Source organism: Drosophila melanogaster, chromosome X (genome assembly GCF_000001215.4).
Source record: "Drosophila melanogaster chromosome X".
In the NCBI taxonomy this organism is placed as follows: Eukaryota; Metazoa; Arthropoda; class Insecta; order Diptera; family Drosophilidae; genus Drosophila; species Drosophila melanogaster.
In genome coordinates, this window is record NC_004354.4 from 7,324,161 (window position 1) to 7,351,485 (window position 27,325).

The following is a 27,325-nucleotide window of genomic DNA, read 5'->3' on the forward strand; positions in this document are numbered from 1 at the left end:
AAAAAACCATAAGTTATCGATCGCCATTAGTTATCGATGACGATTGCAGCAGCTGCATGCAACCGTGCAGCGCATAAATAAATAAAGTCGACTTGCCTCTGTGCTCGCTTTTTGGTGATTTTTTTTTGTGCTGCGGCTGCGCTTTTCGAAATTCGAATCTCCGTATTCGCTGTGCGATATGATGTGATGTTTACTATGAAGTGATCAACTAAATGCGACCGCGAAGCTATCGTAAAGCACAGAAAAACGGATGAATTGAAGGAAAACTCCAGAAATCGCATAGCCCAACTCCAGCAACAACAACAACAACAACAATTCGGAATCGGAGGCGCATTGTGTGAGCTAGATCGGCGAAGGAGAGGGAAAGAGAGCAGGAGACGAAGGAGAGTGGGAAGAAGGAGAGGAGAGGTGGAGGAGTGGTGCACAGAATGGATGTTGAAATACCTGTTTTGGCTGGATATCTTAATGTGCCGACCCAAACTGGATTTTCGCTAAATCGCATCTCGAAAAAGGTATGGAAAATCGCCGTATTTCCGCCCTTCTATATAAATATTTCCCCATTTATCAGGGTTTAAAAAGTTACTTTCTGTTTGCAATTATCCTACAAGTGCGTAGTTTTCGATAAATCAAACAGGACCTATGTGTTAATGTGAGTGTGTTATGTGCATGTGTTTCTGTCTGCATACTTGTTGCATACAAATGAGGCCCACTGTGCGAGTGGGAGTGAGACAGCGATACGCGGTAGAGGGAGTGAGCGAGAGAGGGGCCGACTTCATACAGTTAAGGCCATAATATTAGCATATCATTTTTAATAATATTAATATTCCAAGACCAACACAAACCCTTTAATGAATTAAGTGAAACCGTATTTAAAAACAATATATCAGGCAGTAATAATATGATGCTTTTAAGTTAAATTAAAATTCGAATAACATGCTATGCATTGATCCTAATAACTTTACCCCCACTGTTGGAGTTTCAGATGGCACACACAGCTGGCGATTCATGCTACTTCGTGGTATTTGTGTTTATGCGCGACAGGAAATTCTTGAGCCAGCAGAAAACTGGGGAAAAAGGGTGGTGGTGCAGGGGATCGCAGAGAAGGGGCAGAGTGAGGGCGAATAAGTACTTCACGGTTTAGCCCATTATGCTCATACTCTATTTTTATATTTTTTTTTAGCATTATCCAATGCAGGATACTACAAAATCTTAAGACAAATTTGAATTGATTCTGGTTATTTATACACTGCAGTTTCATATGCATATACATATACATATACAATACATCTTCTTCAGTACGTTACTAAGATATAATCGTTTTAAGACATCCAAACCGATTTAATCGAATCCCAATTTTTTCTTTTTTTTTTTGCAGAAAGCATGCAGTCGCTACTGTTTGCTATTCAAGGCCAGTCGGCATGGGATTGCCCGCCTGGAGATGTGCGAAAGCAAGGAGGACCGGAACCCCAAAATCTTCACCCTCGAAAACTGTGTGAAGATCACTCAGGAGCCGCCTCCCGAACGCCTCATTCACATTGTCAAGCGGCAGGCTACCCTAACACTGAGCACAAGTAGCGAGGAGGAGCTCAAGGATTGGATCACCGCCCTGCAAACGGTGGCCTTCTGTGACACCTCACCATCGGGGGGAATCGGGGCCATCGAGGAGGACAACGACCTCTACTGCAGCTCCTTTGTGAGTGATCATCTCTGTATAAGCGAAAACTTTCTGGGGTATTTCGTTATATTTGCGTAATCTTATAGTTGTCAAAAGGGGTATACGATGAATCTAAAGCGTTCTTAAGAAACTAACGTGAAAATGCACCTCCAATTCCATTTTTAGTCTCTGACAATAATTGGCACGTTTAAAATAAGAATATAAAAAAAACCGAACCGCATAAAAAATCCATAATAATCCACACCTTTTATAAATTTGCAGGATGGCTTGTTCATTATCACGTTGATTCCATCCGAGGCCTCCATTCGTTGCTGCATTGAACCTAAGACATATATGCTCCAAATGACGCCCACTGAACTTCAGTTGAAATCGGAGGATTTGGGCGCCACAATCGCCATGTGGCCATATCGTTTCATTAGGAAGTACGGCTATCGCGATGGCAAGTTCACCTTTGAGGCGGGCAGAAAATGCACCACCGGCGAAGGCGTTTTCACCCTGGATCACACCAATCCACAGGAGGTATTCCGCTGCATGTCCGCCAAGATGAAGTCGATGAAGAAACTGATTAGCGGCGATAGTCTGAGCACCTTGGAGTGCGGTGAGAATCAGTTTAGTGCGGCAGCTGGCATGGAGCCCGGTTCGCGAAGCCCACTGCCACCATCACCGTCGAGTAATCCCCACGGTGGCGAGTTCGAGATCAACTCAACGCAAAGCTGCATATCCCTGAGGGGCTTCATTAGCTCTAACGATTCTCTTAATAACTTCTCGGCGGGTGGAGGTGGAGCAAGTGGCGCCACAGCAACGGGTGGAGGCGTTTTAGGAAGTACCGGAGGAATCACGCTATCCGTGCCCGCAAATAGCAATAGCAACAGCAGCAGCAGCAAACACATTCCCAACAAACCGCCACGCAAAAGCCCGACAACCCATTGTGATAAATACAGGAATATTGTGAAATATGAACCTGTGGCCATAACTACGATATCTTCGCCATCCGCCAATTCCGATGTGAACAGTTCAGTGATACTGAAACCCCTGGAAGGCGAATCGATATCCCTGCCGGAAACAGCAGCCGATTTACCGCCCGACTTGCCGCTGCGAAATGAGAGCGCCTCGAAAGCACCGCCTCCGGAGCGGGATTACGAGTGCATCGAAAATATCACAGAGGCGTGGCGCACAAGGGGCGTGGGCGATGTTAGGCACAGTGAACGTATGCCCATACTCTGCGATACCTCAGAATTTGTACGCCAGCGATCAGTATCGAAATCCACCTGTGGCAGCCAAAATACACCCAAGATCATAGACATCGATATCGGTGAGGGTTGCACTAGCGCCACATCCATTAGTGAATCGAATTACGATCGTTTAGACTTTCTATCGCCGAACAATAAGACATCGAGTGGCTATAAGACCATTGTGAATGTCACACCCGGTAATCGCATACGATGCAGTCCACCGCCACCCAATGAATACGAATTGATCGCTAGTCCCGATACGGAAAGCTTCCGTAAAGCCGATGACAGTCATCGCGGTTACGGGGTGCTGCGAAAGGCTAGCACCACTACGAACAATAATAATCTAGGAATCTCCAATAGCAATATCAGCGGCGGTAGTAGCACCATCACAACTGCAACGGCCAACAAAGGCGGCAATCTCGAGGCGGCAGCCATCGATCATCGCAGCTATAATGGCCTCAACTACACAATGGTCAGCAAACCGAAGCGAGTGTAAAATATTTAAGGATTTCAGATCCGATAGCAAGGATCCAGAGATCCTGGCATCGAACTGGGTGCAGTGGGGTTTTGGGGTGGATCGGGAGGAGATAGTCCTAGTTTTTATTTGTCCCAGAACTGTTGCTGTTTTCAATTTAATTCAACACAACTTGTTGACATGTTAATTTGGATTTTCCCAGTAGTCAAATTCATGACTATTTCGTTATTGGACGACGCCAGATGAATAAGCTTGTGTGCTTTTCGCGATACATTTTAAGTGTTGCGATAACAAATGTAAATGTATGTTCAAAAAAATTTAAAAAACAAAATTGAAAACAGTAACGTGCCAGTAACTTTTTACATAATTTCATACATTTTGAGTATAAGTGAAAAAGAAGAGACTGCCGAGTGCCTTACAGTTCTACAAAAAGAAAGAAATTCCTGGCTGGAAATCGAGGGAAGGAAGTGCGTCGAATCTCTAAATCCCAGAATTTGTCCTTCCCTTTGCCAAGCCAAAAACAAATACCATTCGAATCGTTCAATTTTTTTTTTTTTTGTAATTGTTTTTCGTTAATTATGTTAAATTCGTAATCTGTGATTGTATTGTTAATTGTGAAACTGTTACATTTTTAGCAAGCACTGCCCGCCACTTGATGATCGCACTCGAAAAATTCCCCCGGCTCTTACTTAAAATGTAGTGTTAAATTAAAGCAAGAGAAAAATGAAACTCAATCGAATCATGGACGTAACGAAAATTTACAAAATGTGTATGCGATTTATGCTAAATATATGTGTTTTTGTATATTTAAAGGAACTAGATTTTAAATACACTGCAATTGTACTTGTTTCCGTTTATCCGTCCGTCTTCTCAAGGTTTTGATGCCATATAAATCGGTTATTCGAATTGTTATTCCTATACGTTTTTGTATGATAGATCATATAGCTGCCATAGGAACAAACGGTGTAATGCCATTATCTCAAAAATCACCCAAAATAGTTGACTCTTATTTTTTTTTTTTTTGCTCAATCTTAGACTGTAAATATACAATAGGTTTCTTAAGTGTTGTTTTCGATTGCACCTCCTCTCAATAACCCAAATAAGAAACCCGCCCCATCGTTACCCCATGCACGTTCGAGTTCTCAAGCCAGGATTGTTGTAAACGACAGTTTTGAGTATTATGCAAAGGTCACAAAAAAAAAAAAAAAAAATTTATATAAATTAAAACGAACAAACGAAGGCGAACACAAATAAGAAAAATACCAAAAGAAAAATAGTGACGTTCATTTTACTTGAAATATATCATCTTTTTTTTTTTACTTACCTTACGTTTACGATTATGACTATTGTAGTTATTAATTTTTGTGTCTGCAAACTATTATTGTGTAAATAAAGACCAACAAAAAATCAAACAAATCGAATTGAACGACTTTCATTTGTGTCCACTCAAGTATGTCATGTTACGAATCTCAGAATCGTTTTGGCTTTTCAAGCGATAGCAACTGAAAATCTGAGTTAAATTTTGCTCTTTGTACTATTATTTAAAATAGCTGCATTCGCGCACACACCATCAAATAATCCATAAAAAAAAAAAAAAAACAAAAAAAAAACAGTAAGATGCTGCTACTTCGCCGTTGCCACAAGTTAAAGTTGCGTCCATTGGCCCGTCTTTGCTCCGCCGAATTGATACATAAGGTAATATATATAGGTAGATATATATATATATATAATATTTATGTAATTGCAATTCCACAATTTCTATTTAATGTTTGCAGGATGGCTTCATCGAGAAGCTGCGCCATAGTTTCGATGAAGAGGAGCGTAGTAATGTGGTGGTGCCCACGTTCAAAAAGGCTATGCTCTATCCGGATGAGATCGCCGTGAAAGACATCAATGGGGAGTACACTTATTTTCAATTGTATATGGCCGCCAAACGTCTGGGCATTCAGATCTCAAATATATGTGGTAAGTGACAAACCATTTTTCCGGACGTTCAATTTATTTACGGTTCAATTTCAAAAAGTTTGCAAATTCTTCTCTTTTTTCAGGCGGCGCCGCGCTTTCGAATGTAACATACTTGTGCTCGAACAACGCCCTGTGGATAGCTATACAATGGAGCTGTTGGATTTCCGGACAAGTGGCAGTTCCACTGGAATCCGGCCAGGCGATAGATCAATTGCAACGGCAGGCATCGAACTGCAAGACCAAGCTACTGATAGCCACTAAGGAATTTGAGTCACTTGCCCAGGAATTGTCGCAGGGTGTGAAATCAGCTACCATCATATTGGATCACTCATTTCTCCCGACGGCGGAGAGTGTATCCTCGACATCGATGTATGCCAAACAGCTGGTGGCGATCCAGGGTGTTATCGTAACGGAAAATACGTTTCCAAACGATTTCTATTCCAAGGCACCAGCCATGCTGATCTATACGCCCAATGCGGTCAATAGTCCCAAGCCAGTGTTGTTGACCCATCGGAATATCGAAGCTCAGATGCGATGTTTGATCGGAACTTGGCATTTGGGACCTACAGACTGTATGCTGCCAATACTATCCATGAATCGAATGCATGCCGCCTTGGCAGCAGTTCTCAGTGTGGGCGGTAATGTGGTGTTGCAGCAAAAATTCGATGGTCACAATGCGTGGAGTGCTCTATTGGGCATAAATAGCCCATCCAAGCAACGGGTCACCCTCTTTTTGGCCATGCCAATTGTCTACAAGCGTCTGATTGTCGAGTATGAGAAAATGTTTGCCAAGGATTCGAGAATGGTTGAGTACATTGTGAATCATTGCCGGCAAAAGATACGATTGATGGCGACAGCTTTTGCCTTGCTACCGGATTCGGTGTTTTACAGATGGCGCGAGATAACGGGTCAAAATATATACGAATACTATGGAATGATGGAAACGGGATTGGTTTTGGGTCATCCGTTAAATAAACGACAACGTGACTCTCCACATAATGGTCCAACAGCGGTTGCTATGGCCAATAATACCGCCCCCAACGATTATCGACCGGGTACGTTGGGTTCGCCGTTGAAGGGAGTCACGGCCCGATTGATCAGTAATAAGGGTGACGAGCTAATAACCTGCAAAAACGAACTCGGTGGATCCGTGGATAGTGGCCTAATACCGGTGGAGGATATCGGCGGCGATGCATCCTTGGCGGGAACCATAATTGGTGAACTTCAAATTGCTGGTTCCAATTTGGTGTCCAATACATTGGCTAACAACAATCAGGAAATGGAACACAAAGGAACCACAAACAATGAGGAGCAGGAGAACAACCAAGATGGTTTCTTTAAAACCGGAGACATTTGCGCCTATCGTAACGGAAACTTTTATTTTTTAAGTAAAAGCAGCGATATCTTCACCGTCGGCGGTTATAAGGTATACGGATCGGAAATCAAAAAGGTATTGATCTCACATCCGAATATCAACGATGTGGCTGTCTTAGGTATTCCCAATAAAATGTGGGGCCATCGTCTTGGTGTCATATGCATTGTATCCCCGGATGCGGATATTGATTTGGATGCGATCAAGACATACTGCTATCGCCACCTACCAGCCCACAAATGCCCTACCGTTTTCAAGACCCTCGTTTCCAAGTAGATATAAGACGACCCCTAAGCCCATAGCTGCAAATTTAAGTGATTACTGACTGTTATGATAATAGAAATAAAAATAATAATAATAATATCATTTAAGCTTCAGCAATAGTGCTACTAAATCGCTTTAAAATCATTATATTTTAGCACATAGCGGTGGATACTTTTGGTCAATTCCCTTTGCGCACTCTATGCCTGCCTTGGCGCATTCTTCATAAACACGTTCGCCAATAACATTTGTATAAGCGTAGTTACAGGCCAGATTGTATCGCCGGATTTCACCCAGATTATATGCAACTAAGCCACAACCAACAGCATTACTTTTCTCATTGATCAAAACGGTCAAGTGGCCAATAACTCTAAAAAAAAAAAACAAAAGCGTAAAAGGAAACTGAAACTAATAAATGGGAAAAAAAGTAAGTGACAAACTCTGGTGGATTAGGTGTCGTTTTCTTTAAGTCCTCGGCGGTAATATCCTTTTCCTCGCCTGCCCACTTTTGAACTGCCATCTCGAAGAGCATGCTTAACGTCATATTCATTTTAGTTTTCGTTATCCTAGCATGAGAAAATCCCATGGCAAATAGATTCTGTCCAGATAGCCGAAACTTTTCCGTATTGTGACACTCATCATGTCCCATAAGACAGGTTTTGGCATTTAAGATTGCCAGCTTTTCCAGGTCCTTATTCCATTCCATTTTGGCCATTTTACAGGCGGTCCACTTAATTTTTGCTTTGCCACTAGCCCATTTTTGTCTCACCAAGTTGTGGGCCTTGATCAGAGCATTTTTATCCCCAAGATTGAGTTTAATCACGGTTGCATCTTTGGGACAAGAGCTACCAAAGGATCCGTTTACATTCTGCTGCTCACATAACACATATTGAAATTTGTCGCTAAGTTTTCGAATGATCACTTACACACGCTATGTGGGTGGTTCCTTTGGTACAGAGATCCTGCCTGCAAAAATTTTCTGCCAAACTATGGAGAACTAGTGATAGTACGAATATATTGAACGTAAAGACTGACATTTTAAGATTTTGTCTGGACTTTAGGAAATACAATTCGCTCTTATATGCATGCTATGATGTTTCAATTAGTGTTATCTGCTTACAATTTGCACGACAGTACTTAAATCTAGAATATATACATCTAGTATATAAGTTATAACTATCGCCTACAACCCGCAAAAACAGTCAGTAGGTTCGTATTTTTTTTTTTTTGCCAAAACATTGTCATAATGCCAAAGACCACGCCCACTCTAGCGCCCACATATATTACAAAAGCATGCAGAGATATGGTAGATTACTGCGTAATCTTTGTTTACAATTTTGTTTACGCACAATTTTTGTGTTAACGTGCCGGGAACAACGTAGTCGTTACCCTTTTCGCACTCTTCTTCTTGGGAGCCAGATAAAGCCCCTAAGCAAATTCTAATTGGTGGCTAAAAATAGCAGTCGATGGGAAAAACAAAAACCTATTTACAATTATTTTAAATGGCAGTTCACAGTGCACAGGGGAAAAAATGTTGAATAGAAGCATAGTAGAATAGAATGCCTCATAAGTTTTAACAAGTCTTAGAACAATAGCCCAAAATGCCATTGCTTATGGTCTTGGAATTGAAGAGCTTCAAATTCAATGCTACAAAAATAATCGAAGTGATCTTGTTTATTTTTTTCAGTGTGATGGATCTCCACTTGCCACTTAAGGAGCTTTCAATCGCCCGACATCAGGGTTAAATGTTATGTGCCGGTGTGGATTACCTCAAAAAAAAAAAAAAAAAAAAACTCAAATGCCTCTTATGTTTGTTTAGATTTTTAGCATGTTTTTGTTTTGGTTTTGTTTTTCTGGGCCACGGTGTTGATTTTTTTGTTTTCCTTTCTTAGAATGCTGTTGTGTTTGAAGGCCAATTACACAAGCCCTAAAAGTGTGTTTATTGGCCATAAATAAAAGATTAATTTGGATCATTTATCATTACCGATAAAGGCGAATGCAAGCGACATAAATCTATCAATTTTACTTTTTTTTTAAACTTTACTACTGAATTTACAAATAAATTATATTGTTATGAAAATAACTTTAGTTTAGTTAATGTATTCGGAACAAAAATGTTATTATTTGCTTATGCAAAATGGACATTCAAATATTGTTTACCAAATATATTATTACTCAAACCCGCTACCTTAAGTGACTCTCAAACTGTAATCGGAAATCAATAGCCTTGTTTACCCGCCAAATTTGTTGGCCCCTCTATTTACCGAACATTTTCGAAAAGCAATTTCGAATTTTCAAATCTGTTTTGTGTTTGCCTACTTCATTTTCATTTCGTATTTGTTTTCTGGCCTAATCTTTACCGTAAAGTTGGACTGGCTTTTATCTCTAACCGTTTGGGTTTTGTAACTCGCGATGGTCAGAAAGTCATGTGTTGTTATTTTTTGTTTTGGGCATTGCTGTTGTTTTTGGGGTTTTATCAGCCATTATAAGCAGGTCGCTGATAAGGCGACCGTCAGATGTAATTTAATTAATTACACGACAAAAAATACATTTAAACAAAAACTATACGATTACAAATTACGCATTTTCAAATTACAAATATGTAATGAATGCATTTTTTAAAAAGCAATTCTCTAATGTAATTATCAAGCAGTAATATTTAAAGATATTGAAGTATATTTGTAAAGGAGTTTCATTGTTTTTCCACATAAAATTTGGAGTGTTATGAATTTGAAAAATCGAAGACCTACGACAACAACGTGGAAAAGGATGCGTTGCAAGTGGCACGTAGTCGCTGATTTTTTCTTGTCTTTTTTTTATTTTGTTTTCTGGTGGTGCAGGCAACTGGAAAACTCACACGCACACACACCAATGCACGACGCAATTAAATTTTATGACATTTTATGTAAAGTCGCAGCACGACTTCTCTGCCGACGTTGGCGTCGTTCCTCTGTCGCCGGTGTGTCGACGTGCCAAAATCCGCATACTGAAAGAAAAACTAGTGAACCCGAAAGATAAACAACCCTTTTGCTTAACCCTCCAAAGACCCGTGAGAAAGACTGTATGCACTGACCAAAAAAAGAAAAAAAAACGTACGCAAACAAATATAAATACAATTTCCGCTTTGTATCTGAACTCAAAATGATTCTTAGACCAATACCTATTATGTGAATGTTGCATTCGAATTTAATATAAACATCTGTTTTTGATGTGATAAGATGAGATTATTTCTTTTAAATTTTCTCCAAAAACTATGTTTAACAGTTGTCATTTTAGAGGGTTAAACTAGCATCCAATGCGAACAAGAATAATTTCTGCCTTAATTCTTTTTTTAAACTTTTTTTTTTTTGAGCCGGCGTTGGGGCGCAACACGTACGCCAAAAAAACAGAAAGCCAGGGGGAAAACAACAACTGGCGCACTCTCGCACATCACACACATACACATACGCACATCAATATAAATGGCGTTGCGGAAATCTGAAATGGCATCAAAACTGTGGAACTGCGGACCTTGAAAAGCGCGACAAGAAATACTAGAAACGCAGAAGCAGAAAACACAACATCACAAATTCGTGGAGCACAAGGCTTCCACTTCGAGACGACGAGACGAAACGATCTTGTCCAATATTCTCGGGTATCTCGAATAGCACACGTGTGTGCGTGTTCCCGCTCGACAACGATCCACCCATTTCGATTGGATCCCCCGCCCAAAAAGACAAATGAAACAGAAGCAAAATCTTGGGAGCGGACTTACAATTACAATACAGTGGGCACTAGCTAAGATGGCAATCAAATATAAAGTATTAAATATTTTCAATTATGTTTTAAGAACTCTTGATTATAGATATGTACATACATATCTACATATGTATGTAGTATTAAATTAAAGTATTAAATTTAAAGATTTAAAATCTATTATTTAAGTAGTAAAGTTTTTGTAAAGGTATTTCTACTGTTTTTTTTCACCTTTTTCGCGCGCGCGTTTAAATTACGCATTTTAATTTTCGGCAATTGAGTTTTGGAGCTACTTATGTAGATGTCATGTGGATCGTGGGTGTAATGTTAAAAGCTATTTGTGACGTCATTAGTCGTGTGTCTCCAATTTTCGTTCTTTATTTGTTTATTTGTTTGCAGGTGCAGCAGCAAATAGATTATAATTTATGTATTTGTAGCGGGCGCATGCTAAACTGCACACACTCTACACCTACATATGTACATACATATGTATGTATATACTACATGGTTGGAGACCCTGTTTTGGTGGTCATATGTTTGCAGTTGTTTTGTGTTGCTTTTGTTGTCCCTGGACCTGGTGTTACGTGACGGTCGGAAAGTCAGCAGACAGCCGATGCGCCGGTTGTTCTCGTTCCAAGCACACGTCCACCCCGAAACAAGTGACGTTTATGCATTACTGTGGCTAATATTATGAATAGGTATTATCGAGATATCAAATACGCATCTATCACAATAATAAAATAATAGAAGTAATATTTAACTTTAAAGGAACACAGACAAAAGCAGAACGTTCTAGCAGATAGTATGTATGTATGTATATGTATGTATAGATATGTTCCATTATCTTTATAAACGGATTATGTTCAATTTATCTCGAGTTCACCGCCGCATAATCCGCTTTGGAAACTTCCCGGCTGCTCACATGTTTTGGTTTTCCGTCTGTATTTTCAAGTTTTTGCCTCCGCAGAGTGCAGTGCACTCCGCTTGCCGCATTCGAAACGGTAAAGTGGGGGGCCTTCGATTTTTTTTATTTTGTACGTAAAGTGTTGCACTTCTTGCGGGGAACCAGTGCTTGCAAAACTATGGGGGATTTATGAAAGCATTGATCTTGATGGGCAGTAAAAACTATTAAAATGAACCAAGATTAAAGGGAATTAGTGGAGCTGATAATTCCCTTTAATTTTTGCCGGCCACTGATATATCCATTCCGAATCACTACCCCCTTATTAATTTTTTCGATGGTTTCTTTTTTGTTTTCGTTTCGATGCAATGTTTTTTGGGTCCAAGTCCACTGGCGCTTATTTGATCAAGACTATTATACAATCTTACACGTATGTACAGCTGTGTATGTATGGGTGTCCACAGTGAAGGTACTAGAAATAGTGCTCCGTTGCGAAGAATGATCAGCATAGTGCATTATGCTTTTGGACAATTTGGGTTATAAAAAATAGTTTAAGATACCTTTAATGGTGGTAAAATGCCAAGTGCTTGAAATTAATTGGTATGTAACTGAAAACGATCTTTTAATGTTATTAGTTTTAAAGTGTTGTAATGATCCTATAATATTTACCGCACACGTGTGGGTGTAAGCATGCGTTTTGCTGTGGAGCAATGAAGTAGAACAGCAACGGAAAAACAGAAACTATTAGTGCGTAGGTATTTGTGTTACTTCATTTGTATGTGTGTGCGTAGAGGGCACTTTTCGGGGAAGTGCGTAGCGAGGGGGGAAGGGTGTCTTGGGGCATATTGTATTGGACCGACAGTTTGTCACACGCAGCGACCTAAATACGCACATTTTATGATATTTTCATTTTGAGTTTTGGCTTTTGTTTTTGGATTCCTTCGTTTACGTTATCAATTGGAAAACTGTAGTCCGTGTATGTATATGTGTGTGTAATCCCATGTTTATGTAATGCATTTTCTTTGGGCTTTATTTTGAAAACGAATACAGTTCTCCATTTAAGCGAGGTTTGACAATCACTGGGTTTTGTGTTTGTTTTTGCTTCTTCTTGTGCTCCTGCTTCCTCTCCATTTTCTTCTTCAACCGGCTTACATGGTCTTGCCTTTGTGTTTGTACTTACATATATACAGCCAAGGGCGCAAAAATATGAACTAAAAAACTTAAATACTAATTCCTCCGCATCTCTTAAAGCTGGTTTTAACATTTGGGAACGCTCATATTCAAAAATATTCTTGCGACACATATGCATGTGTATATTAATGCAGCTCAAAGTTTGATTTCGTGAACATTTGAAAATGTAACTACTAATATTTTGGCTTCAATAGTGTGTACTGCCTGCTTGTGGTAACCATTCCAAGTAGCAGCTGTTCTCCCTGCTCCCTTCTTATGCTGTCCTCTCCCTCTTCATCACACAAAACCACACACACACACGCGCACTCCCGCTCACACACACTCAGAAAGACCGCTCTGCTTTTACAGGCGTCGACGTCGACTTCTTTTCTTTGCGCAGCGATGGTTTTCAAAACGAATTCGAACGCTTAAGCGAACGGTTGTGTTTACTCCCAAGCAAAGATATCCAAAAAAAAAAAAAACTGAAACCACAGAGAAATCAAAATAGAAATTAGCGGACTCAAAAACAAAGTGTAACAAAACAAAGCAGAAAAATAAAGGCAAACATTTTTTTGTGGTGCATCTTCGAAAAAACCGGTTGTTAAATGCGCGTTGCAATCGAAATAATAACAAGAGTTCAACAACAAAATCCCTAAAAAAAAGCAACGTTGCACATTTTCTCGAGTGCAGTTCAAACTGTAAGGAAAACGTAGCGAAAATTGAGGAAAAATTTAAGAAAACCGAGGTTAAAACTTGAGCGAAAAACAAAATGGCATTCTCCATCGTGAGCCGTGGTATTTTGCGCACTTCAAGAGAAATTCTGGAACGCAACATGGCCGCAACTGTCGGCGTTCTGCAGCAGAATGCCTCCCCGCCCCCAAACACGCCCATTTCGCACAGCGATTGTCACGTAAGTGCATCTTTTCTTTCAGTGCATTGTAGTTAAGGTTACTAATTGAATTGACAGAAACAAGCAGTTAGAAAAACTTAGCATCACAAAGCGGACAGGAAAGAGCAGTTCCTAAAACAAACTTAAAAGCAACAGTTATAAAATAAAGAGTTTAAAACCAGTTCCACAAAAGATGTTCCAACCAAAAAGCAGTTCCGCATGATATAAACTCAAAACAAAGCAGAAAAATAGAATCGCAATTCGAAAAACAGTAAGTGGTGGAAGGAGAACTGTAAATAGTGAGGAAGAGGGGTGAATACAGACAAGCAAGGGAAGTGGAGAATGAAAATTGGGAGCGGGAATGTTCACGAAACGAGGCCAGTGCTAAGTAAACTGTAGCAGTGCATTCGAAACTGTAAGAACTCGAGTTCAATTCTTGATTAATATTAATAGATATTCCCAACTATAATTCTAGCAATACAAGAGAGTTTGGGATTATTAATTCTCTAATTTTTATTAACTTTTCATTCCCGCATTATTAATTTATTGTTGTTAGCAGCAGCATTATATATTGCTGATTTTTGGTTTCAATTGATGATTAACTATAAAATACGTTTAGGTGCTGGCAAATTTCTTGCACATCAATCATTAAAGGGCGCAGCACTTCAATCAATCAATAAGAAATTGAAAACCCGGCGCCGAAAGAGGCATATCCCTCAATGAAACAAATAAAACAAGATACAGTAAGATAAACAAGTGGAAATTACACACAAAGAAATGTTGGTATTGAATCAATAGATTCAACAAAATAGTTCAGTTAATATATAAACATGTTTCATCTTACTCCTATGTTGTTAGCTTTAAAAATACCGTCCAATAGTATTTGCATAAAAGTTTCGGTTTTGAAACGAAATTTATGATATTATGTTGACACAACATACATTAATTTAACCAGCTAAGCCAATATTAATACTTACTGGTATTTTTCACCGTGTATTCAGGTGAAAGCTTGTTTTCCCTTCTCACCGACAACAACCCCCTCATTTTGAAAGTCGGAAAACTGCGCAAATTCTGTAGCAGGAAAATCTTGCGCAAAAGCATTGGAAATTATAACAACAAAAGTACCCCACCTCCCTTTACTTTTTCTCTAACCGCCACGGAAAAAGAAGTTTTAGAATCACAGGAAATGATTAAAGTGATTTTATTCGCAATTTTTCTACTTCTTGTTTGCTGCTAAATTAACATTGACCTGTTGCTCGACTTTGATTTTTATTTGCCGTCTTCTTACTCTCTGCATCTTCCACATATAAATCATTGGCATTGTTTTTTGTTTAATTTTCTTATGGTCGAAACGTGTTTCTCTTTATTTTCGAGACGCGCAGACATTCAAATGAAAGGAGGCCCGTTTTTTGCATTCATTAATTCGTATTTTGGAGAAACTTGTTTACGAAAAAAAAAACACCGAAAAACAGAAACAATCCAAAGTTCGTTTAACCAAACGAAGCAACTGGAACCGAAAAAAGGTCCCAAAGCAGTCAGTCCAATACAATAAGTGTGCGGGCTTTATGATAATGTTATATGGTATGATGCATGATATCATCGTCGTCGGTGGCTGGCAACATCTGTACTTGGATTCTTTCTTATCGAGAGCCATTGAAATTCAAAACGTTTACAAGAGAATTCGGTTTCTTGTAATTAAAAGAGTAGCGAATTTTGTTTTTTATCTTTTCCTAATGGCACAGGTGATGGAAAAAACCTTTCTCCGAACTGGTTATTGGCATCAATATTTATCTTTTTTAATTTTCAAAGTTGCAATGTTGGCAGCAAAGGACATTGAATGTATTATATATGTGTAAAATACCGTGTCCTATATTTACATATATTTTATATATATTGGAAGCTATTTTCCTGCTGGTTTACAATTTCTTCTTTTAAATTCGTTACATACATGATCGCCACGTGGTTTTTTACCATTACCAAGCGCCTCTCAAACTGTAGACCGAGTTTTTTGAGATACATTTTGACAGTCACTCTTTGGCACTTTTAAGGCGAACCAAAGATGGAAAACTCGTAAAAAAAAACAGATAACGACGAATCAGGTTTAGAATTGTTTTGTGAGTAAACAGAACTGACCTTAACAATGAGAAAATAACACGCACAACAAAAACAACACAGGAAAACAGCAGTGCGCTGAGTTGTAATTAAAAACATAATGATTGCTTACACACCGAAGGGCGTCTAGCAACCATATCAACAACAAAAAGAGCATTCAGCATGGGGCTGTGAAAACCGAAATATACACAAAAACAATACAAAACAATAGCATAATGATTGCGTAACATTATTAATGACACGTTAGCATCTCTTTTTTTAAAGCACAATCAAAATGATTATTATGATAGAGAAACTTATCCAATACATTTTGCATTTTCACATTTTTCTAATTTCCTTTTTTTTTCTGATTTCAGCGCCTGGCATCTGGCGGCATTATCTGTGGACATGGAGCACATTCACTGCTTTGGCATCAAATGCCAACTGCCGTGGTCCAGGCTGTCCGTCAATATTCAAAGAAGGCCGGAGCGGCCAAATTGCGACGGGAGGTGGAAAGTGATAGCGATTCCGACTCGGATGATGAGTTCGAGCGTCGTCGCCAGAAAATGGATTCCAAGCGCAGCGAACGGGTGAGTGAACTGCTTGAGAAATGCATAATCCATTAAATAGATCCATAAAACACACGGTCCACGTGGCTGAGAAATTTCAATTGTGTTTGCTCGACAGGCCGAGAAACGTGTTTCGAAATTTGTTTATCGTGCTCAATGTCGTTTTTTGAACCTGCTCTACGGCATTTAAAAAATAGTCCAACATTGTAACCTGGTTAACAGTGGCCATTTAACAGTAGTAACTGGTTTGAGTGCAGACTGTTTTAAGATCAAAGCTTTGTTGTTTGGTTATTAATACGAAATCTTAGCTTTCTCAAAAAAAGCGAATTGAAGCTTAAAGCAGTTGCTTGTATCCTGACTATACTTGCCATCAAGCAGTTCCTTAAAGTCCTTTCAAAGCCTTTTGGTTAAAGCTTCTAAAAGCTCACAAGCAGTCGCTGCGCGTCTATGAGATAAGCTGATGTTAATAAAAGCATTTTAATAAGGACAGTCAAGTCCTGCAAAGCTTTCAAGCTTTTACTTTTCAAGTCCTTTTAAAGTTTGAAAAGAGCAAAAGGCTTGGTTGCAGAATTGCAATGAGCTTTAGAGTTTAAGAAGCTTTTAGCACGCCCTGTGAATGTTTTAAATCAAATATAATTAAAATTTAAAATAAAATCGCAAGGCAAACCAATTAATATGTATATTTTTCCTCATTTTTAGGGCGACTCAGCATTCTGGCGCCGCAAAATGCGTACTCTCCACCGCATTTTGGACGTTAATCACGACGGCGTCGTGTCCTTCGACGACTTTAGTTTGCTGGCCAAACGCTTTAGCGATCTGGGCCATTTGACCCCAGAGGTCGCTGCCGAATTCAACGATGTGATCAAGCATACTTGGGAAGAGCAGTTCGGGGAGATAACCCCATACAATCTGGTAACTGCCGAGCAGTTCCTCACCGATCTGCACCATCGTCTCAACGACAAGAAGATGGCCAAACGCATCGGTCGCTTCCTGCCCTACTTGTTTAAGGTTAGTTTCATTGTTAAGTTGCTATTATCGATAAACAGAAAAATAATTTTTCCGGTTTTTTTTTTCTTAGGCTGTGGACTTTGATCACACTGGCCATTTGGATCTCGAACAATACAAGCTCTTCTTCCGTTGTCTGGGACTGACCGAAGACGATGCTGCCGTTTCATTCGCTGTGATAGACAAGAACGGCGATGGCCAATTGTCGCTCAAGGAGTTTGTGCATTTGGGCCGTCAGTTCTTTTTAACCGAGGACGACTCGAAGATATCGAAAATGTTCTGGGGACCGCTGGTCGCTGATCATTGACGGGTTGCAGTCACTGCTGTAGATTACAATACAACCAAATCAACAATAACCCAACAAAAAAATCCTTACTACAATCAAGATTATCAGAACCATCAACACAACAACGTCCGATGCCATAACATCGGCAACAATAACACCAATGAGCCAATGCTACATTATACATTGAATACGACAACGATGTTGGCCAATAACAATTACAATAAGATAGTGGCCACTTCGTTGCCAACTCGCGTGCAGGCGGCAGGCGGCAGTTGGCTAAATCTACAGCATGTGGCGCCTCATAAATCGGGACCGTTAATAAACATTAGCAACACCACCACGATCGTTATAAGGAACATGAGCATTTACGATTATTTTCGGCAACACTTGTCCAGTTCGAAGCGCCAGCGCTCGACCTTTGAGCCCCATCCATCGCCCACTACGTATCCCGCCTCCAAGTTGCGCAAGCACAACTTTAGTAATTATCAAAAGGAACGGGAACGGGAAAGGGAAGACCGACAGAAAGATAATAATAATAATAATCATCGAACCAAGGGCAAACCATCATTAGATGACTACGATATAAGATTTTTTGTCTACCTTAACTCGCTAATAATATTCACAATGTCGTGCAGTCGTCAATCGGCCGCCGAGGGCGATGACCTCAAGCATTTCATTTGCGACCGGATCCGGAAATTCGATCGCCTACGACGAAAGGCAAGAAAACGCCGCAAGAGAAGGCCCAAAAAGCTGGTCGAGGATCAAATGCACCATTTATAAACTCTGAAAAGTGGAGCTACATACTATTCACGGTCACCCTATTTACCATATAATCGATTATTTTTTTTTTGTCTAGTTAAGAGTTATGTTTAACTGATATATTACACAATACAGCAAGCATGATATAACGGAATAAAAATGATTTTTAAATATACTATAAATAATACGAGCATATATTTTCAATTATTGGGTGATCAAGCGATCAAAAATGGTTTTCCTAAATCTTTGCGACTCTGTCCACTTATAGATTTTAGTTTATTATGTTTAAACTATTTCCCTAATTGCATATAGTGATTTGCTTATGATTATCCTGCTGCAGGTTTATATTTAATTCATATTCTCAATATTCAATGGAGAAAGGCAAACAGCAGACGCTACTTCCTTCTCATTTTATTTTTAAATGCATTTTTTTTAAATGTTCCCTCCCTTGGCATCTGCGGCCACATATCATTATGTAAGCGCCAGCGAAAAGGATTTGCGATATCAACTGAAAAGTGTTTAGCTGGATGTTGCGAGTCTACAAAAAATGTTACCTAAAATAGAAGACGGGTTGAGCTACTTTTCCAATACTCTACTCTACATTTTTAAAAGACTATACACTTTAATGAAATGCTAGGAATAAATATATATCTCCATCATATAAGTGGTGTGTCATATTTTGTTGTAACATATAGTATCAAAATCTAAGACATACCCTTTATTTTGATACAAAATGGCATACACCCAAAATTCTATAGATAGGGCATGAAAAAGAATTACGTTGTGGAAAAGGGCAAGAAAAACTTGTCGCGCGTAAATCTCTGCGATGGCAACCTCCCACAGCCGTCTAGGCTGGCTGACCAGAGCTCATTATGCGCATTTGTGCTGGACGGGATAGAATGGGGGTTCCAGAGGGCTTCCCCCGACATAAGGATGGTACGCCCGTTTCTTTCCTTTACTTCTAGTCCTTCGCACTAATTTTTTTTCCAGCTGCCCCGCAGCCTCTGTTTCCCCCCACCACCGCTCGTTTTTTATTCATTTGTAGCTAATAATTTTAATGCTATTCAAAATTATGTTGAAAAAAAAAAAATATATATATATATATATATATATTTATATTTAAGAAGGGAGGGCTGAGTGGGCGATGGAAGCCATGTGAAAGCATTTTTCGGGACCTCTCACACACACGAGCTGGCGCTTATAAATTGCATTTGTATCTAAAAGGACATTAATTTTGGTTGCACGTTAAAAAAAAACAGCTTTCTTTTTAATTTCTAAACACAAAACAGTGGTTTTAAAATCTAAGGAAGTTTTGTATACGAGTATTAATAATTACTGAAAGATTTGCCTTTGCAATGTTCGTTTTCTTTACTCAAGGAATGCAATCACATAGAACCCAACAAATTGAAAAACGAAATTATCCTTCCAGTGCATTTGTGAGCAAGCAGTGTCCTGCTTTCTGTCCCTTTTGCGCATTTCTTACTCGCTTCAATATTTTATAATTTAATTTTTTTCCTTGAATTTTTTTTTTTTTTTTTGGCTGTGCCACGCACATGACGACCATCGCTAATCCTTTTGCCTCACATATACTCTAGGAAAAAAATCACACACACTTGCACTGCTACATCTTTCATTATGTAAATGCACGCTTTACACATTTTTTTTTTTCAGATGCACTGTCCACTCTGGCAGACCAACCCACCACCCCCACCGCCCATTTTTTAACCATATTTTTTATTTCCCCAACTTGGGATTTGGCCGAGTGTGTGTTTGTGGTTCTATATGAATAAAATATATATCACATACTCACATGTAACTGGTTAAGTACATATGTAACCCGCCTTCGTCGACTCTTCTACTAATTTACATCTTTTACTCTCCTTCGCTTGATTTTTTTCGTGGTCCATCCTCTTCCGTCCTCTATTTGCCATTTCAACGTGTTTTATCGCGTTTTAAGAGCAGTTTTTAAAAATTAAAAGCACGTCCTAAGTCCACATTTGGTCAACAGCTGCTGTCCAAGATGGAAAAGCTACCATTGCTTTTCCTTCCTATTTCCCCCTTTTTTTATTTCATTTAAGTTACAGTCTACTGAAGCTTGATCTAATCTCTATATTATGTGAAATGATTTGCGTTCAATATTCCTTAGCTGAAAACTTTCGCAATACAAATCACATTTTTTCATAGACTATACGTAGCTTATGTCTTTCTAAATATTCACTGCAGGTATTGCCGTTTTAAACTCTTTGCTGCAGAATGCCTTTGCGGCTGGCATAAATTTCGCAGCTAATCATAGAAAAAAGAGACTCAACTGGCGGGGGGTTAAAGGACATATACTTATCCAACGGAGGCCATAAAAGTGCGCTAATGTTAACCCGTTGGCTCCTGTTTGAATTACAACACCGCCCACATTCCAAAAAACACATGCGATGGGGCGCTGCGAAGGCAGCGTTATGCTGTTGGCATGATAATTTAATTACAGCTCTGGGATTGGGTTTTGCGGCAATGGCGGCATCAATCTGGAGCTTAGACAAGACAATCTTCCACATGAGTATATGGCATCATCTTGGTCTTAACACCGTTTGGCCAACCTTACGAGTCAGATAAAAAAGGAACAAGCACACGGTGTACAACCGGAACCGAGAAAATCACTGACGGGGTGGGCGTTATGAAATTAATAATGGAAGACGAATGAATGCTCTTGTTGAATATATACGACAACTGGCGGAAATACATTTCGTAGTCACATAAGAAGAAGGTTGAGAATCTCATACGAAGGGCACTGGTCATATTAAAAGCTTGAGAATCGCATAGAAAGGCGCTGAAAACATACTGAAGAGGATACCATTTAGAAACTTATCTATATAGATACTAATGGTATTAAATACTCTCGAATTCTTTATAATATAAATGCATACCCTAACTGATGGAGCCATATCTTCTATGGGTGCCTTCCTGCGATGTCAGGGTATAATTATATATTAAATTAAGCCATTTGCATGCGCGTATTTTTGGGCGTCGGCCCCCCTCTTTGCGCCACCCCTTTTGCGGCCGGGCTGTGTTGTAGATTATTAAAAATTATGTCTCACAGTAGGACATGCAATGCTGGCAACCCTTTCCCCACATAGCCACATAGGCCACATTAACGTGCCTGAGATAAGGAGCAGGCAGCAGTTGCAAAAATTGTTTCACTCTTCTTATTTTTTTTTTATTTTTTTGGTGGGAGGTTTCATACCCCCCTCACATTTATTACTGTTGCTGTTGTTGGGCCAACGCAAATCCACGCAAAAATTATATTTTGACGTTTGTCAGCGGTTGGCGGCGGGGAAAAAGAGGTGGGAAATACGATCCAGAGAAGCCTACATGGCAAAAAGATAAAGAAGCAAAACAAGAAAGTGCAGAAGTATATAGGGTTTAGGGAGGTCGCAGGCACAGTGCCGCGGTAACCCTAACCCTAAAACGTATGAAATGCACTTTGGGGGTCTGGGGTCGAAAGCTTTTGCCAGTGCCCTACAGTCGGGATTATTATTGTCTTAAATTTAGCATTAAAAAATATATTAATTAAGATTTAAACGGTGTTCTATTAGGTTTGTATAATTATACACAAACACAACAAAACCTTAAATAATATTACCTAATCTTTTTCTTTAAAAACCCAAAACTAAGATATTAATTATTTAATTATATTTATAATAACATTTTTGAATAGACAACTACAGGTGATGCTGCATTTTCGGACAGCGTGGTTCTTCGCGAGAAAACTTATACATGTCAGTGGCAACTCTGGCCGCATTTGTACCTTGGGGAGGTCGCCTCGTCCGAGATTTGTTTAACTAAATTTATATTCTAAATGCCGTCTGTCCTGTGGTTCTGCTGGGCTTTTTTGCTGCTTTGTTTTGTGCCACTCTTTTTGTGACATAAGCCACGCTGCTTAGTTTTAAAAACTTATTTTAATGTTGGAATTTAATTTTGTTTTTGCACTTTTTGCCATTGTTATTGTTCCAGTTTGCAAGTGTTGGCCTTCTGCGATTTGGGCCTGGCCAGATGTCCCAACTCCACTCTTAATACATTTAAATTGCTCGCTATGTGGAATGGTGTTCAAATCGTTGGTTAACGTATCGCGTGTAATGTGGGATCTTGAGAGTTATGAATGGATAGTTACACATTGTTAGCATTGCTTGCACCCTTTATTCCTTGCACTTTTTTTTTTGTAATTCAATTTTGATTAACATTTGATAAATAATTTGTGAATACAAATTTGGAGAGGACGCCAGACTTAAAATACATGTAATCGATTTTACGGTGTTTATAATGGATTGTACAACCAAACACCGAACGCAATTCGAACTTTTTTAGTTGGGATTTTGAGAGTAGACGGAGGAATAAGGCGTAGACTCCGATCCGTCAGTTGCGCATTACATCTATACGTCCAGACTAGACCCGTTTCTTCAGAAGACGAATGACTTGATTCCACAGCTTGAAATCTTTCAGCTTGAATTGAAGGTCGTGCAGAATCTCAGACATATTTTGAGCCTTGTTGTGGGGCGGCATCGGGAGCATGGCATCATCGGGAGCAATTTGGGGTCCGCGATAGGATTCGACGACAGCTCGACGGACTCGTAGGGTTGCCGATGACATTTGCGGCACGGGGAAAATGGGCTCGACTAGGGGACCAGCCACCCTACCCACATATTGTTGCACGTAGTTTATCTTGACCTGGTTCTGGTATTGATTCATCTTTAACGCCATGACTTCAGTCCCTACTGGATTGAATTGGATTGTATTGGATTTTCCTAGATACTGTTGCTTGCGATTTTGTAAAGAAAAAAAATTTATAAATTTTGTATTCTATTGTATTGTATTGTATTGTATTCCTAAATTTTTGGTTGCTTATCGTTCACCGGGTCAGAGAAAACTAAACTATATCCAAATGTTCGAGCCGTAGGACTGTGACAATCAACTTACGTTTCTGGCTATGGTAACTATGTTTATTTCCAGTATTGAGTGAATCACATTCATATTTATAATCCAAACAAAATGTATTATTACCACGGTCGTGAAGCTATTTTATCAACACAATATATGGTTGCCTCTCTTATTGTGTTGACTTATTCACGGAAATATGGGTCCCGTTTTATTTTGATTTCATTACGCTATAGTTTGTTAGATTTTTATAGTTGTGACCTAAACAAATAGGCCAAAAATCGCGTACACTGTCCACCCAAAAGGACTATGGGTTTTGCAGAATTTGTGGCTTGGATGAGTGGGTTACCGTAGCATTCGGGTTGATACATTTTTAGAGCAGTATGACGTTTGTGCGCTGTTGCTTTTTTTTTTTAGATGTAGGGAAACTTAATAACCGTTCACAGTGCTTAAGATTTCAGGTACGATATTCTATCTTTAAAATATTCTTTGAATATGTAAGATAAAAATTAAGAGAAATGTTTCGTGTTCATAATTTGTAAAATCCACTTAATATGTGCATGTTGAAAATTGCCGTTTAATTGTATTTTCCAGAATTTATCAAATCGGACCGTGGAGCTTAGGGCCAAAAATCTCCTGGCTATGCATAGGTAAGCTTTGGGTTTTTGTTTTTACTTCCGTTCTGTTGGCGGTGCGTGTGTTTTTGATTTTTGCAGGTGGCACACGGCGCAAAACGGAAGCGAAACGGCAACGACACCTTTGAGTGAAATAAATGATAATGGCCTGAATGATTATGCATCGGCACGTTTCTCATCGCGACAACACACACACAGCTACACCACTCTCATACACAGAAACAGGAGGAGGAAAGGATTGAGGACTCCGGAATTCAGGCGGTCGCTGGTTTACCGTTTACCCGTTAGCTGGTTTTAGCTTTGTGGCTTTTCCTGTTGCTGTTGCTATATTGGCGCACTGAGAAAAACTTCTTTTTTTTTTGTATCACACATTTATAGTTTGGAAACAAAAACTTGTATACCTGCTCTCAAGCTTTAATGCTTCAGATCTGTCCAACAAATATTATCTATATGGACATGTAAATGTTTGTAAATTTGTTCCGGTGTCCCTTTACCGTCATTTTCGCGATTTGCCAAACAAATTACAAATTGGGTTTAACTACTATTTTTTCGCTTGTTTTTGTTTGTGTATATGCGAGTGTGTTGTTCTTTTTTTCCGCTGCCATCGCAATTTTCCTGGTCCAGTTTGACTGCTGTTGTTGTAGCTACCTTTCTGCGGTTTTCCCCTTTATTTTTTATTGTTGTTTGATTTTCGCGGTCGCGCGTTTGGCTTTTCATTTCATTTAACACGCCCGCCAATGTTTTTGCGGCGTTGGCTGTGTCAACAAATCGCGACCGCCCCCCCTTTTTGGTGACTGCCCATCCCACATCTCACATTTAACCCATGTTAGAAATGCATTAGAGTCTGTTTGGCAGGTGGGTTAATATTTTTGGGTCTCGTTTTGGAGCCATAAAATATCAGCGTTCCATTTCAAAAAAAAGGTTTACCAAAAAAAAAAAAAAAAAGAAACAGGTGGGAAAAATAAGCACTTGTTTGTTGATTTTATTCGAGACTTTGACTGCTAAAAATAAATGGTAGAAAGTCAACCATGAAATGGGGTTAATTAAAAATATTCTTAAAGGACAGCAAGCTACCATTTTTAAAGTATCTTGACAGCCCTCGGGATAGAGTACAACATTTTACAGATATTTTCTGTCACAGAATCTACGAAATAGCATCGAAAAGCGCTCACCAATCCGTTGTCTATCTCAAGTTTTAGTCAATGGATTTAAAAACAAAAATAACTCAGCCATTTGAATATGAATATATAAATATTATAGTAATTAGTGCATTTAATTAAAATTATGATAAAGGCATGCAAAATATTTCACAAGCTGGCAGACTTGTGTGTGACCAAGTGCTGTGTAGCATACGTACTTGCATATCAGAGGGTACACATATAGGGCAAAAAAAAAAAAAACAAAATAAAGAAAAAGGAAACGAGGGAAATAAATGAGTGGGGTAATGGAGAGAAAGAAGAAGCCGGGGGAAGAAATTAAAATAAAAATTGCTCATAGCAAAAATCTTGCGCTGTAATTACATCATTTATGCAGGACGAATATGTCGTTTTGTTCCTCGCCTGCAGGACAAAAATACAAAGAAAAAAAAACCAAACCCACCATACAGATGTGTGTCCTGCGCGCCTGCATGTGTGTTGGTGGCTGCCGGCAAATGCCTTTCAAATAAATACGAAACGGTCAGCGGAATAATAATCAGCAGTCGCGTTTCAGTGTCTCAGATATATATGTGGATATGTATATATATATCTGACAAGAAGACACGTACTGTCAACCGATGGAGGATAGTGTAAAATGGCGGGAAATGGGAGAAAATCGTAGCAGAATACCAGAAGAGACAGATCAACGTTTCGGTAGACATAACCAGGAAACGGATATGAGCCTTTTTAAAGGCTCTAGGGATGGTGGTCACAGGTTACAGAAAAGATTGGAACTTTTTGAATATAAATACGTAAAATGTGATCATTCTTCAAAAGTAAGTGAAATCCAAAGATGGTTACATCAGCAACTCCCTGATATGTATGTTTGCATTGCTTTCGGAGGACTGCTTGCACTCAAGTTCTTGACTGCTTGTGAGCAGATGCAAACGCTGGCCGATGGGGGGCGCTACACTCATTATTAACTGCTGCTGTCACGCCCCCACCGCCTCTTCGGTCGGCACACATTTAATATGAGAAAATGGTTTCAATTTTTTATGCGCTCACTTTTCTATGCTTTGCTAAACACACAAAAAACGCATAATGCTCGAGAGTGTCCTGTAAAAAAAAGAGGGGTTTTGGGTGGGACGTAAAGGACCAAGGGAAAGGGGTCTACTATTCGTGCTGATGTCGCTGCGATACTTCCGCCAAAGTGGCGCAAACAGTTGCAAAAAAAAAAAATATATAATATTATATATCAGCGTTGCGATTGCTGTCCGGTTGTCCGCTGCTCCTTCTCATTTTTTTTTATAATTCTTTTTACACATTTATTTTTTTAGCCCATGCTAAATGTACAACCGAAATAATGTACGAGTATTGTGAAAAAAATCGTATATATTTGGGATAGATGCATGTGTGCATATGAATGTAAAAGAGCACTAATTTTGTAAGGACACGCTCTCCCTTGGACAGCGGACAACTCACGTAGCAAGCAGGAGAAAGCACTGTAGAAAATAAGCACGCACAATTATTTATCGAAATCCATTTTTGTCACATTTTAACATAGCTAACAATGTTTGGATCATCAAATGTTATCACATGCGCAACTTAGGGGCATGTACAAATTGTATCTAAAGTCAAGAAATAGTTGCATATGTTTTAAAACCAATTTTCGTTCATTAAATTCATTCATCATTAAAATTGTGAGAAAATTCCAACAATTAAAATTTAAAAATGTTGACTCTTGGATAATTAAACTGTTACAACTCCAGTTTCGGATAACCCTAAACCAAGGGTAATTCGTCACAAAAGGTCATAATCAGCATATCATAACTCGGCTAAAAACAGTCGGATCATTGAATGTTATACCTTCCGCAGCTCTGCTCAATGAGCACTTTCATCTGGTGTCAATATTAGAAACAAAAATTTTTGGTCAATTTTTTTTGCTTTTTTTTATGAAGATAAAACCAAAAAAATGACTAAAAAATTTCTAAAAATCGAAATCAAATATTTTAATACAGATTTTTAGATAATTGAATTACAAACTTTTAGAGGTATGCCACTTTGAAATCGGAAGTCAAAAAAAAAAGTTATGGGTGTTACAAGTCTTGTTTCAGGACACTCTAATGCAAAGCCAATACATTACAATATGCTAATTAATTTTTCCGAGTGCAAAGCGAAGCATGTGGTACATAAGTAGACGACGACTAGGACGATGACATAAAAAACGCCTGGCTAAAAAAATAGAAAAA

The 27,325-nt window shown here is 39.0% G+C and overlaps 6 protein-coding genes and 1 long non-coding RNA gene across 13 annotated transcripts in view; 3 read left to right on the forward strand and 4 right to left on the reverse strand.

The window, feature by feature from the left end:
• Positions 1-27,325, reverse strand: part of lncRNA:CR44357 (long non-coding RNA:CR44357) — a 239,347-nt gene that overhangs the window by 157,710 nt on the left and 54,312 nt on the right. The gene's annotated exons all lie outside the window — the stretch shown is intronic.
• The window catches only part of CG1677 (uncharacterized protein), a 124,709-nt gene that overhangs the window by 43,072 nt on the left and 54,312 nt on the right, over positions 1-27,325 (reverse strand). The window lies entirely within an intron of this gene.
• Positions 54-4,646, forward strand: Dok (Downstream of kinase). The gene is made up of 3 exons (NM_132163.4): positions 54-512; positions 1,376-1,693; positions 1,937-4,646. The coding sequence occupies exons 1-3, from the start codon at positions 429-431 to the stop codon at positions 3,401-3,403; spliced, it is 1,869 nt and encodes a 622-aa protein (NP_572391.1). The 5' UTR covers positions 54-428; the 3' UTR covers positions 3,404-4,646.
• Acsf3 (Acyl-CoA synthetase family member 3) lies at positions 4,886-7,095 on the forward strand. The gene is made up of 3 exons (NM_206637.4): positions 4,886-5,077; positions 5,158-5,347; positions 5,431-7,095. Exons 1-3 carry the CDS (start codon positions 5,000-5,002, stop codon positions 6,993-6,995), a joined length of 1,833 nt encoding a protein of 610 aa, NP_996360.2. The 5' UTR covers positions 4,886-4,999; the 3' UTR covers positions 6,996-7,095.
• On the reverse strand, positions 7,105-8,031 carry CG42780 (uncharacterized protein). 2 transcript variants are annotated; one of them, NM_001201625.2, is made up of 3 exons: positions 7,907-8,031; positions 7,421-7,848; positions 7,105-7,350 (listed from the first exon to the last, which is right to left on the reverse strand). In NM_001201625.2, the coding sequence occupies exons 1-3, from the start codon at positions 8,015-8,017 to the stop codon at positions 7,128-7,130; spliced, it is 762 nt and encodes a 253-aa protein (NP_001188554.1). In that variant the 5' UTR covers positions 8,018-8,031; the 3' UTR covers positions 7,105-7,127. The 2 variants fall into 2 exon arrangements, with proteins under 2 accessions (NP_001188554.1, NP_001284979.1); NM_001298050.1 differs by having other exon boundaries at positions 7,421-7,851.
• On the forward strand, positions 13,192-18,571 carry CBP (sarcoplasmic calcium-binding protein). Of its 3 annotated transcripts, none has more exons than NM_078515.4 (4): positions 13,192-13,696; positions 16,144-16,356; positions 17,035-17,343; positions 17,414-18,571. In NM_078515.4, exons 1-4 carry the CDS (start codon positions 13,556-13,558, stop codon positions 17,645-17,647), a joined length of 897 nt encoding a protein of 298 aa, NP_511070.1. In that variant the 5' UTR covers positions 13,192-13,555; the 3' UTR covers positions 17,648-18,571. The 3 variants fall into 2 exon arrangements, with proteins under 3 accessions (NP_511070.1, NP_001259309.1, NP_996361.1); NM_206638.3 differs by having other exon boundaries at positions 13,546-14,090.
• On the reverse strand, positions 22,099-23,346 carry CG15034 (uncharacterized protein). Of its 2 annotated transcripts, none has more exons than NM_001298051.1 (1): positions 22,099-23,346. In NM_001298051.1, the coding sequence occupies exon 1, from the start codon at positions 23,129-23,131 to the stop codon at positions 22,817-22,819; it is 315 nt and encodes a 104-aa protein (NP_001284980.1). In that variant the 5' UTR covers positions 23,132-23,346; the 3' UTR covers positions 22,099-22,816. The 2 variants fall into 2 exon arrangements, with proteins under 2 accessions (NP_001284980.1, NP_572393.1); NM_132165.2 differs by having other exon boundaries at positions 22,553-23,346.

Coding starts and splice junctions, on each gene's coding strand:
- Dok (NM_132163.4), top strand. CDS start 429: ATGGATGTTGAAATACCTGTTTTGGCTGGATATCTTAATGTGCCGACC. Junction 513..1,375: donor TAAATCGCATCTCGAAAAAG/GTATGGAAAATC, acceptor TTTTTTTTGCAG/AAAGCATGCAGTCGCTACTG. Junction 1,694..1,936: donor ACCTCTACTGCAGCTCCTTT/GTGAGTGATCAT, acceptor ATAAATTTGCAG/GATGGCTTGTTCATTATCAC.
- Acsf3 (NM_206637.4), top strand. CDS start 5,000: ATGCTGCTACTTCGCCGTTGCCACAAGTTAAAGTTGCGTCCATTGGCC. Junction 5,078..5,157: donor CCGCCGAATTGATACATAAG/GTAATATATATA, acceptor TAATGTTTGCAG/GATGGCTTCATCGAGAAGCT. Junction 5,348..5,430: donor TCAGATCTCAAATATATGTG/GTAAGTGACAAA, acceptor CTCTTTTTTCAG/GCGGCGCCGCGCTTTCGAAT.
- CG42780 (NM_001298050.1), bottom strand. CDS start 8,017: ATGTCAGTCTTTACGTTCAATATATTCGTACTATCACTAGTTCTCCAT. Junction 7,852..7,906: donor GAACCACCCACATAGCGTGT/GTAAGTGATCAT, acceptor TTATGTGAGCAG/CAGAATGTAAACGGATCCTT. Junction 7,351..7,420: donor ACGACACCTAATCCACCAGA/GTTTGTCACTTA, acceptor TTTTTTTTTTAG/AGTTATTGGCCACTTGACCG.
- CBP (NM_078515.4), top strand. CDS start 13,556: ATGGCATTCTCCATCGTGAGCCGTGGTATTTTGCGCACTTCAAGAGAA. Junction 13,697..16,143: donor TTTCGCACAGCGATTGTCAC/GTAAGTGCATCT, acceptor TTCTGATTTCAG/CGCCTGGCATCTGGCGGCAT. Junction 16,357..17,034: donor ATTCCAAGCGCAGCGAACGG/GTGAGTGAACTG, acceptor CCTCATTTTTAG/GGCGACTCAGCATTCTGGCG.
- CG15034 (NM_001298051.1), bottom strand. CDS start 23,131: ATGGCGTTAAAGATGAATCAATACCAGAACCAGGTCAAGATAAACTAC.